General features: G+C 41.1%; 1 protein-coding gene across 3 annotated transcripts in view; it reads right to left on the bottom strand.

Moving 5' to 3' along the window:
• SH3RF3 (SH3 domain containing ring finger 3) overlaps positions 1-12,763 on the bottom strand; it is a 606,895-nt gene that overhangs the window by 277,131 nt on the left and 317,001 nt on the right. For all 3 annotated transcript variants that reach the window (XM_073614818.1, XM_073614819.1, XM_073614820.1), the window contains exon 2: positions 3,469-3,744. In XM_073614818.1, the coding sequence (XP_073470919.1) occupies positions 3,469-3,744 (276 nt within the window). The remainder of the gene's footprint in view (positions 1-3,468; positions 3,745-12,763) is intronic.

Below are 12,763 nucleotides of genomic sequence, written 5' to 3'. Positions count from 1 at the left end.
TCCAAATAACGGTCTTCAGTACATTTCAAAACAGCCGCGGCTCAAGCCAGCCAGTTGATGCGTGGTGACGTCAAGACCTGTAGCTCCACCCGACGCATATGTATGGGGAAATGCATCAGGTCTGCCTTACCTGTGAGGAATATCGCATTATTGGAGCGTTCGCTATAGGAGAGAGGATCCCGTTGCTAGATGAGTCTGTGGATGTGCTTTCCTCGGCTGAGTGATTCCCCCCTGTGTGTGCCCTTCTGATCTCTATAATTTGAGATCCAACAATTCCGGTAAGCGGCGCTGATTGATTTGTTTTTTGCTGAACAGAACAACTGATTGATCTACTGAATGTCCGGCACTTTTATTTGCACCAATTGAAGCACTCTGTGGACTACAATCTACACGTTAATATTGTACCTCAATTATATGGCTATATCACGTTTTGCATTTTTATAAATGCAGGGAGTTTTTTTATTCAATTTTTTCCATTTAATTAATTGATTTTTTGTTGCGCACTTTATCTGTTACACACAGTTAATTTGTATCGCTTGAATTAATTTTCCCGTTATGAGCGTGAGTGGGGCCTCATGTCTAAGTTTTGCCTAAGGCCTCACAAAGCCTAGAGCCGCCTCTGGTGCTGCGGTAACTCCTGTCCTCAAAAGGGCCACAATCTTTCCAATGTTTTAGGTTTACAGAGATTAATCAGTTTGCCACTAAACCAAGCGATCGTGTGTCCATAAAAATCCTGGTCGATATGTGGCCTTTGAGAACTGTAGCATGCAATAGCTTTTCTAGTAATTTATAATATTGGTCTGCCATGTGTTATAACATAAATATGGGGATGTATACAGCCTTAGTGTAGATTGTATACACGGATACATCTGGCATTTACTAGGCTAGGCAAGATTATATATACAGTGTTACCAGACAGACACTCTACTTAAATAAACCCAATCTTACAGTAACTTTTTCCATTAGAGCACATAAAATAAAGCGTTGCACCAATAGATGCAGTTATTTGAAGGACAAGCTAAATTTAACCATATTTACGTATAACCTTTAGTCTTGTTTCTCGGTATTTATGCTTTTGCTAAAGAATTGCCTACAATTGATGTTTTTTTTTTCCTCAGAATTCTTTTTTTTACAGTCACATACTAGTCGTTTTATTTAATTCTATCTGGTCTCTGGCTTGTCTTTCAGATTCACTTGATCAGCAGCTCAGCTTTTGAAAGTTTTCCCCAATTAAACTTCTGGCCTGTTCATTGTACTGAGGCTGACCTTCCAAGATGAGATTTGTCACTAAAGCGTCTGATCTCACCTTGTCTTTGCTCTGCAATGTACAATGCTCTACTCTGCTTTTTTTTTTTGCTGCTTGCCTTTATGTTACTCAATCTCCTTCTGGTATTTTCAACAATATTTTAGTCTGTTCCTAGCCTTATACATCTTCCATGCAGGATGTCAATTGGCTATATCTATTGAAATTATGATTCAAAGAGACACCTATTCTCCGTACATTCCTTTTCAGTTCTGCTAAAAGCGATAAACTTTCTTTAAGCTAAATTATAGAGTTCTCACTTTTCATTGGTCAACAACACTGGTAAAAAAAAGGCATAGCTAGTTGGACCAATTACTGTGCCTTGTTTCCCTTTTAACACCCTGGGGTAGTTTATCGATATTCATAAACTGTTCAGCACTGAGAGCCTACTTCTACTCCCTTATCTAATAGGGCGGCAAGTTATCCCCAATTCTGTGTGCACAGTGTAGTGTTCAGTCCTATAGAAAAAGTCTACCTGCCCAGTATTTCTTAATTCTGTCTAGGAATAGCTGTAGTATAATCGGCACTATGTTCACGAGAAATGCCTTGTTGCCATTAACCTGGTGTCCTGCTTCACCCTATTTGTGCCCACACAGTGCCATGTGTCCAACTAAAACTAAAAATAATTTTTTCTGTTTTTTTCGGTTGCAATGTGTTGTCCCAGATAACACTTTTTTCAGCTTTCAGTTTTAATTATGTAACTTGCAGATTGTAATATTTAGTTAAAAAAAACAAAAACTGTAAATGCATATCCACAACTACATTATATTGTCAAAAGTATTGGGACACCTGCCTTTACACGCACATAAACTTTAATGGCATCCTAGTCCTTAGGGTTCAATATTGAGTTGGCCCACCATTTGCAGCTATAACAGCTTCACCTCTTCTGGGAAGTCTGTCCACAAGGTTTAGTAGTGTGTCTATGGGAATGTTTGACCATTCTTCCAGAAGCGCATTTGTGAGGTTAGGCACTGATGTGGCCAAGAAGGCCTGGCTTGCAGTCTCCACTCTAATTCATTCCAAAGATGTTCTATCGGGTTGAGATCAGGCCTCTGTGCAGGCCAGTCAAGTTCCTCCTCCCCAAACTCGCTTATCCATGTCTTTATGGACCTTGCTTAGTGCACTGTTCCAAATCATTTGGTGGAGGGGGGATTATGGTGGGGGGTTGTTTTTGGGGGATTGGGCTTGGCCCCTAAGTTCCAGTGAAGTGAACTCCTAAGGTGTCAACATACCAAGACACTTTGGACAATTTCTTACTCACAACTTTGTGGGAACAGTATGCAGATGACCCCTTTCTGTTCCAACATGACTGTGCACCAGTGCACAAACAAGGTCCATAAAGACATGAATGAGTGAGCTTGGGGTGAAGGAACTTTACTGGCCTACACAGAGTCATGACCTTAACCCCATTGGGATGAATTAGAATGGAGACTGCGAGCCAGCCCTTCTCGTCCAACATCAGTACCTGACCTCACAAATGCGCTTCTGGAAGAATGGTCAAACATTCCCATAGATATACTCCTAAACCTTGTGGACAGCCTTCCCAACAGAGTTGAAGATGTGATATCTGCAAAGAGTGGGCCAACTCAATATTGAACCCTACGGACTAAGACTGAGATACCATTAAAGTTCATGTGCGTGTAAAGGCAGGTGTCCCAAAACCTTTGACAATGTAGTGTATGTTTTCATACACATCATTTAAAGTGGACCTGTCTGGGTTACCAAAGTTTAAAAAATGTACACAAGCTCTTTTCTACAGCCCTATCAAGGTGACTGCTAGTACTTCTTTAACCTTTAAATAATCTACAGAGAGCCTCTTATCCTGCAAGCAAACTGTAACTGAGGTCTTGCATTCTCTACAAAGCTATTCCCTGGTTCCTACTGTACCTTCCCCCAACCAATGACAGCACAGACACCGATAATGTAACCCTTATGAGATGGGGAGGCTTTCCTGTCTTACACAAGAGGATTTGGAGCAAGCACCTTGGATGCCTGCATATAGTCAGTGCTGTTTAACCTGATTTAAAGTAATATTAACCAAGAAGTTTTGAAATTGATCTGGTACAAATAACTTTATAAATCTTAGCACTGAGTATAGAACTTGTATGTTGAAGTCAGTATAATATAGTATACTTGTCAAATACCCATAAAACTAATTTCCATACCTTGGTGAATGTTAAACAATCTTTATCTTGATCTTTATCCTTGATCTCAAAGTCATAAAGTGCTTTTCCTTGTGGAGGAGGCTGGTTAAGTGGTTTGATGCACTGGATGTAGCTGGCAGGGAAGAATCCACGGTTTCCATTTAACTCTCCATGATACCAGTTCTCATCCACCTTCCGTCTCAGAATAATGATGTCACCCTTGTTGAACTTCAGATCCCCAGGTTCCTTTCCTTCATAGGTATACAGCGCTCTTCCACATGGCAACTGAGAAATATTCTGGCAAAGAAAGAGAATATCACGTTAAAGACAGCCTCATTAGAACTGTAGCTAGCTTGTCACACTGGGAAAAAGTTACATCATAAAGTAACATTTTTTATGCATAATGTACACTTTGTATAAAACATTATGGAATCAGTCCTCTCAGAAAGTTTTTTCAGTTTTTGGTAGGTTTTACTAGGGTAAGATCACTGAAGGTTTTATTTTTTTTATAATAGTTTCATTCTTTACTTGTACATCCGATCTTTGGTCACTTGTTATAGCAAGTACAAGAGGTCTCGTACCCCATATTATGATTTTTAATTGACTTTAACTAATGCAGAATCAAGTGTAACTCCATGAAAGAGGGTGGTAGAGCTGGCAACCTTGGCAGAGAGGTCTAGTTTTTAAAGCCCTTAAGTAATTTCCAATATCTTAGATAACTTTTCATTCCTATTAGTTATAGAATTTGTAACAATCAGACATTGAATTTATATTTGCAATTTATTGAAGCCTATTTATTATTTTCTGAAAGCTAAATAAAAGATTGTCATTCTGATAGGGAAGAAGATAGAGGTATTGTGTTCCTGACAAGCAGGAACATCGATCTCTGTCTTCATCCAGTCAGACCATCCCCCACACAGTTAGCAAGCACCTCCTAGGGACAAATGTAACCCTTTCGTGTTAACCCCTTCCCTGCCAGTGGCATTAGTACAGTACCAGTGCATATTTTTAGCACTGATCACTGCCATAATGTCACTGGTTCCGAAAAAAGTGATAAAAGTGTCAGTTAGGTGTCCGATTTGTCAGCCGTAATGTCGCAGTCCCACTAAAAATAGCTGATCGCTGCCATTTCTATTAAAAAAAAAAATGCCATAAATATATCCCATAGTTTGTAGACACTATAGCTTTTGTGCAAACCAATCAATATACGCTTGCTGGGATTTTTTTACCAAACATATGTAGCAGAATACATATTGGCCTAAATTGATGAAGAAATTCAATTTTTTTTACATTTTTTTTATTGGGTGTGTTTTATAGCAGAAAGTAAAAAATATTTTTTTTTTTCAAAATTGTCACTATTTTTTTATTTACAATGCAAAAAAACAAAATGCAGAGGTGATCAAATACCACCAAAAGAAAGCTCTATTTTTGGGAATAGAAGGACATCAATTTTATTTGGGTACAGCGTTGCATGACTGCGCAATTGTCAGTTAAAGTAACGCAGTGCCGTGTCACAAAAAATGGCCTGGTTATTAAGGGTTAAGTTTACTCCGCTTTAAGGTAAAAAAAAAGTTTTGCTACTTGCTGTGCCCTTCTCCCCCTCTAAATACTTATTTGAGTCCTGTATTGATCCAGCTCTGTGCCCATCTCCTGGTCTCCACTCTTCGCCCCATGCTCCCACAATCTTGGCTCACACTGCTGTCAGTCAAATGCTGTGAGCAGAGAACAGGACACTGAGGTCAAGCCACGCTGTGCACATCAATAGATGCACACAGCCTGGCTCGAGAGCAAGATTGCACTACTGCCCCCATAGCAAATACTTGCTCTGGGGGTGGAAACCGAAGAAATGGAGCCAAGATCACCAGTGGGGGCCCCTAGAAGAGGAGGTTTGGGGCTGCTCTAAATAAAACCATTGAACAGAGCAGGCGAGTACAACTTTTTTATTTTAATGAAAAACAAAACAAAAAAAACAGCCTTTACAACAGCATTTAGAAATCCCCGATTCCTTTTCATACATACACCAACAAGCCTTGGCTTACAAGCTTGTGCCACAGTAATGCCATTTTCTCGTTTTGAAACTCTAGAACCACATGGTGCAGAACTCTCTTACAAGATAGTAGTAGAAGATAGTTGTATTATGAAAGCTTGCTGCGAGTACCAGATGTGTATTCATTTTTTTTTTAACAGAATTTTTTATAAACAAATCAGCAATACAAGAGATGTGGCTGAAGACAACACAGTACATGACAAAATATTCACCAACAACATTTATTCCCATAGGGGATGCAATCCCCAAAGAACAAACCATACAGGACTTAAAGAACATCTAACCATGGTAAAAGGGAGCATGTCCTATCTCACAAAAATTGAACAGTATCCCAATTCCTTATGACCAGCAAATAAACCCCGAAAGGCTGGAAATCAGTGGTGGGGGGGGGGGGAGGAAGAGATGGGGAAGAGTCCCACCGCACAGAGAATCTCTGAAGGGAGGGGAGGAGGAGGGAGGGCTGAGGAAAAGGAGAACCTCCCAACCTAATTATGCGATCCACATGCATATATCCAGCCAGACCAGACCTTATCAAAGTTACCTGGACACTATCTGCTTTCATACGTGAGTCTATATAAGGACAGTACTGCATTCATCGATTGTCGCCATGAGGCAGGGGTGGGAGGTTCCACTGATTTCCACCTTAAAAGTATTTCCCTTATGGCGCAAAACAGACAGAAGGTTATACAGAGCTTAGTATATCTGTCCCCCTCTACCTCCTCCAAATGACCCAATAGCATAACCAGAGGGTCCAGTGGTACATTTGTGCCAAACAGGTCACTCAAAGACATGGCTACTGCCTCCCAGTATGGACGAAGTTTACAGCACGACAGACCATATGCCAGAAAGAGCCTATTTCTCGTGTACATCAAGGGCATGTCGGCTCCATCTGAGGGTATATACGGGACAATCTCTGTGGGGTGTAGTAGACCCTGTGGAGAAACTTGAATTGTATGAATATGTCTTTGGCTGCTATCATAGAGGGAATAAAGGAGGACACACAATCCTCCCAAATGTCATCATCTAGGTTTGGAATATACATCTTCCATTTATCCAGAGAGCGTGACGGTTTGGTGTCGTAAGACACCATCAGGTATGAGTAGAGGGAAGATAAGGGTCTCCCCATCACTCCAAAGGTTAGGAGGCGTTCAATGGAATATGACTCAAGGACCACCAGTTCTACGAACTGTGCCCCAAAGGCATGTCTCAATAGCCAGTACCTAAACTGAAAGGATCCAGGAAGTGAGTAAAATCTCCTCAGTTCCTGGAAGGACATGAGTCTACCATTCAGAATCACATGCTTTAAAGTAGTGATCCCCTTCTTGGCCGACATGGAGGGGTCAGGGACAGTATTCATGTGTGGGAGCATTGGTTTTCCCCAAAGGGGTGTGTTAGGAGGAAATACATGAGAGGGTTTCCTGTAGATCGCCCTAGCATCCTGACAAACCTTTATTGTAGTCTTCATGAAAGCCATCAAAGAGGGGTGTGCCCTAACTCCCTGAAACACCAAGTTACTCTGCTCTGCATAGGATCCCAGAATACCTGCCTCTAAGATAACCGCCGGATTCTGTTTAGGCTGAGAGAACCACCACCGCACCGTAACAAGGACAGCCCCCCAGTAGTATAGTGTATAGTGGAAGTTCTAGAGTGCCAATCCCCCTCCAGGCAAGAGAAGGTACAGTATGCGCTTCGCCACTCTGGGCGGTCTCCCCGCCCCCATCACTCCCTCCAGCCTCCCCAAAAAAGTTTTAGGGATATGTGAGGGAGTATTCCGAAAAGAATAAAAAAAATTTGGGTAGATACATCACCTTTAGTAAGTTGACCCAACCCACAAGGGTCAATGGGAGAGTACGCCACTCTGCACGTTTGGCAGTAAGTTGTGTCCTAAGGTTGTATAGGTGTATATTTTTCTCTACATATTCATCCATTTTGCCAGTCACCTTAATCCCCAGGTACGTGAACCCATCCACCCACTGGAGGGGAGGATGGGTATCAGCACGAGAGACTGAGGGGTGCAGTGGGAACAGAATGGACTTGTCCCAATTTATACAGATACCTGAGTACCGGCTAAATTGAACAAACAGGGCCAGTGTGGAGTGCAGAAATAATGAAGCATCTTCAAGGTAAAGTAGGGTGTTGTCTGCATATTCTTCTATTGAACTCACAGATATACCCCTCACCCTCCTATCTGCTCTTATATACCCCTCAACCCCCTATGTGCTCTTATGAGGATAGCCAGGGGTTCTAGAGCTAGGGCAAATAGTCCAGGGGACAATGGGCACCCCTGTCGTGTTCCACGCCGCCCCAGGGAAAAAGAGTTGATAGGGTGCTGTTAGTACAAATTCTCACTCGCAGATTAGCATATAGCATCTCTAGACAGGATTTAAACTAGGGCCAAATCCAAATTTAGAGAGGACTTCCTAAAGGTACCCCCACTCCACGGAGTCGAAGGCCACCACCCCCGCTGAGCCAGTTTGGGACATATCAATGTGTGTAAAGTGTATTCAGTATTTACATATTCATGTTTAAAGTACACCTGTACCTCATTTTGACTTTTTAAAGGAAAAAATATGCCTATGTTCAGATACCAAAAAATACCTGCTAATATCTTTATAAGCCAGAACAGCCTCTTGTGTACTCTCCTCTGGTTAGGTTTAATTTCATTAGCGGGGACTTGATTTATTGACTAAGCTCTGCCAACTTCCACAATCCACTAAGACCATCTCATCATCCAACAAGGTTGATCTCACTGGACAGGACAATAAAAGTTGGTAAAGCTTAGTCATGCAGCTGAGAATTTCAGGTACAAGAGATACATAAATAACTGATACACAACTCCCGCGCTCCTGAACTCAATGTGTCACCACTGCGCTCATGAACAAAATAATACTAACCCCTAAAAGCTGCCAACTTAAATATAAATAAATGAATCAATAAAGTGTTTTAAAGAAAAAACAGTGGCGCTGCATATGTTAATCCATGAGTAAAACATAGTGTCTAATAATTATTATCAGAAAAAATTATATACGAAATCTCCACGTGTGGAAGTGTCCAGAAATGAATCAAGCACAAAGTCCATGCATAGTGATGAGGTCCATATGCAGAAAAAAATCTTCTTAAATCAGAACAATAAAAAATGTATATATCTTCCACCACACCAAATGTGATTGTGTTCCACTCCCTGTTGAAATCGCACTCACCAGATATATATACACGCATAAAGTGAATTTGATTGGAGGATTTGTAGACGCCCACTGCACATGACGATCCAGCTCTACTTAACACTAAGATGGAACAGCTGGAGCAGTAGTCTTCACAGACATCTTAATAACAGATTGTGGGTAGTGGAGTCAAACAAGAAAACTCCCAAATTCATGTTGTGATTTGTATATTTCCAGGTGCATGAATTCAATAGTGAAAAAACTTCTCGAATAAAAAATCCTGTTAGCACCTAGTGGAATCTAACTTCCGGGTTCACGGATAATGCGTCCCGCTCCTAGTCATGTGACAAGTAAATGGACCAATGAAGGGTGGTTATGTCCAGGTCAACCAGACCTCAGAATCATCGAAGAATGGATGCAATCAACTGCAATCAACATGTGGCCTGGAGCATGACCAAAAAATAAAAACCACAGGTGCATAGGATACCTTATTGGTTAGGTACATAGGATACCTTATTGGTTAATAACGGTATCAGCAGCCAGCAGTGTCTGGTCTTAGGAGGGATATTTATTTTGGAAAGTTTTAAATGGAGTATGAGTTCATTTTAAAACAAATTAAAATAGCTATATTTAAAGAAAAAACTTGGTTCTCGAACATCTTAGTAGATTATAATGGCAAGCAATTTAAATTTCTAATTATGACTAAGAATTATTTTAACTCTGCGCTTACTCATTTTTAAGATCATTGGGAGTCGATGGTACCCATGCTGCATATGCACCCACTCCCACCTCTGATGGCTAATGAAATGCTGAAGTGAAGGTGTATCACATACAGCTTAGTGGGGCTTTCTACTGTCCTACTTTACAATATCAAGTTTGTCATAACATTACCCAGATTTTTCTTTTGAATCTACGTGCTGGTTGACTCCCAGAACATAATAGTTCAAATACTGGCATGTAATTATCATGCTCAAAACTAAATCAGTGACACTTGCCGAAAGTGATTCAACCCAAGTTAATGCAAACACTCTCTTGTAGGATAATTTATTATAAACTCCTTTATGTTGTCAAGCTTCGGCAATAACTCAAAACAATACGGTGGATGAACAGTAGGATAATCAGCACTGAAACAGGATTAAGCCTGTGGCAACCAACTGACAATTGATTTATCATCACATTGTAATGTTCTTAATTAAATTTCTTTGTTTTTCAGATTTGTAGATATAGTAGAGCATATGATTATTCTAGCCAGTAACTTGTTTACACTATATGGGATGTGATATCAATTTGACTATTTTAAGCTATTTACTGCCTTAGCCATACACAAGATTTTAGATTACAATTTTTTACTCTCATCATGACTTGCACACATTAGCTAGGAGATTATTATTTGGTGACTCCAGAATATATTTTTTCATCTGGTATGAATATATAAAATACAGAATAAATGGAAGGGGTCCCTACACCCGGTGACCATGATGTTATGCTTATCTTTCTGCTCACATCACATCATACAATAAGGAATTATCTGAAATACACTAATGATCCATGGAAAATCTGACACTGCTACTCCAATGACATATTTACAATAATCATTTTCCCACACCATTGTCAGACACAATTTTACTGCCAGCCAGTAAATATTTAGTACAGGTACACACATGGGCTTGTTTAATAAAGTACATAACATTTTGTATAGTAACTGAAATCCCAGTAGTGCTATGAGTTGTCACACATTATTATCATTAATAACAGGGGGGAGATTAACTAAAGCTGGTGCACACAGAATCTGGTGCAGCTGTGCATAGTAACCATTCATCTTCTAGGTTTTGGCCCCCCATTCACATCGGCGTGAATTGACATGCGATTTGACATGTCAAATCGCATGCCAAAGCGCAGCCTATTGCTGGCAACGGCACTGTCCCAATGACTTTGCAGCGCCGCAACGATTTTCAAAAGTGGTTCCTGCACTACTTTTGGCGGCTTCAGGGGCAATTTCAATAGACATCTGTGCATGAACTTTCAAATCGCCCCCAAACTCACACTGAATTTGCGGGTTTGAAATTGTGCGAGTTCAGCTGAATTCGATTTCAAACTCACGTTCAGTGTGAACAAGGGCTTATTGTAAAAGCTTAATTGAACAAGCTGAAGTTAGAAGCTGATTGGTTACTATGCACAGCTGCACCAGATTCTGTGTGCACCAGTTTTAGTAAACCCCCCCTTTGGCTTAATATAAGATTTACCCCTCTTCATGACTACATTTTTTGCGATACCATACTAAGTTACTTTAGTATGACTAAGACACTAAGACACTTTGCTCCAATGTGAAGTAGTGAGTGTACAGCTTGTATAACAGTGTAAATTTGCTGTCCTCTCAAAATAACACACAGCCAATAATGTCTAACTGGCAACAAAAGTGAGTACACCTCTAAGTGAAAATGTCCAGTTTAGGTCCAATTAGTCATTTTCCCTCCCCGGTGTCATGTGACTTGTTAGTGTTACAAGGTCTCAGATGTGAATGCGGAGCAGGTGTGTTAAATTTGGTGTTATCGCTCTCAGTCTCTCATACTGGTCACTGGAAGTTCACCATGGCACTTCATGGCAAGAACTCTCTGGGGATCTGAAAAAAAGGATTGTTGCTTGACATAAAGATGGCCTAGGCTATTAGAAGATAGCCAAGACCCTGAAACTGAGCTGCAGCTCGGTGGCCAAGACCAGACAGCAGTTTAACATGACAGGTTCCACTCAGAACAGGCCTCGCCATGGTCGACCAAAGAAGTTGAGTGCACATGCTCAGCATCATATACAGAAGTTGTCTTTGGGAAATAGACATATGAGAGCTGCCAGCACTGCTGCAGAGGTTGAAGGGGTGGGGGATCAGCCTGTCAGTTCTCAGACCATACGACGCACACTGCATCAAATTGGTCGGCATGGCTATCATCCCAGAAAGAAGCCTATTCTAAAGATGATGCACAAGAAAGCCCGCAAACAGTTTGCTGAAGACAAGCAGACTAAGGACATGGATTACTGGAACCATGTCCTGTGGTCTGATGAGACCAAGATAAACTTATTTGGTTCACATGGTGTCAAGCGTGCGTGGTGGCAACCAGATGAGGAGTACAAAGACAAGTGTGTCTTGCCTACAGTCAAGCATGGTGGTGGGAGTGTCATGGTCTGGAGCTGCATGAGTGCTGCTGGCACTGGGGAGCTACAGTTTATTGAGGGAACCATGAATGCTAACATGCACTGTGACATACTAAAGCAGAGCATGATCCCTTCCCTTCGGAAACTGGGCCGGAGGGCAGTATTCCAACATGATAACGACCCCAAACACACCTCCAAGACGACCACTATCTTGCTAAATGAGCAGATGGGAAAGATGATGGACTGTCCAAGCATGTCTCCAGACCTAAACCCTATTGAGCTTCTGTGGGGCATCCTCAAATGGAAGGTGGAGGAGTGCAAGATCTCTAACATCCACCAGCTCCGTGATGTCATCATGGAGGAGTGAAAAAGGACTCCAGTGGCAACCTGTGAAGCTCTGGTGAACTCCATGCCCAAGAGGGTTAAGGCAGTGCTGGAAAATAATTGTGGCCACACAAAATATTGACACTTTGGGCCCAATTTGGACATTTTCACTTAGGGGTGTACTCACTTTTGTTGCCAGCGGTTTAGACATTAATGGCTGTGTGTTGAGTTATTTTGAGGGGGCAGCAAATTTACACTGTTATACAAGCTGTACACTCACTACTTTATATTGTAGCAAAGTGTCATTTCTTTAGTGTTGTCACATGAAAAGATATAATAAAATATTTACAGAAATGCGAGGGGTGTACTCACTTTTGTGAGATACTGTATTTATATAACTTAAATACTAGTAATTATTATAACTTAATACTAGTAATGGTGGTGATCAGAAGCTTATAGCGGGACTGCAATTTTGCGGCAGGCAATCTGGCACTTAAACTTTTGATACTTTGCAGGAACCAGTGACACTACTAATACAGTGATCAGTGTTAAAAATATGCAATGTCACTGTACTAATGACACTGGCTGGGAACGGGTTAAACATCTAGGGGGATCAAAGGGTTAACTGTGTGCCTAGCCA

This window comes from Aquarana catesbeiana, linkage group LG02 (genome assembly GCF_042186555.1).
Source record: "Aquarana catesbeiana isolate 2022-GZ linkage group LG02, ASM4218655v1, whole genome shotgun sequence".
Lineage (NCBI taxonomy): Eukaryota > Metazoa > Chordata > Amphibia > Anura > Ranidae > Aquarana > Aquarana catesbeiana.
The sequence above is the reverse complement of the archived record's forward strand: the minus strand, read 5'-3'. Positions and strand labels throughout refer to the sequence as shown.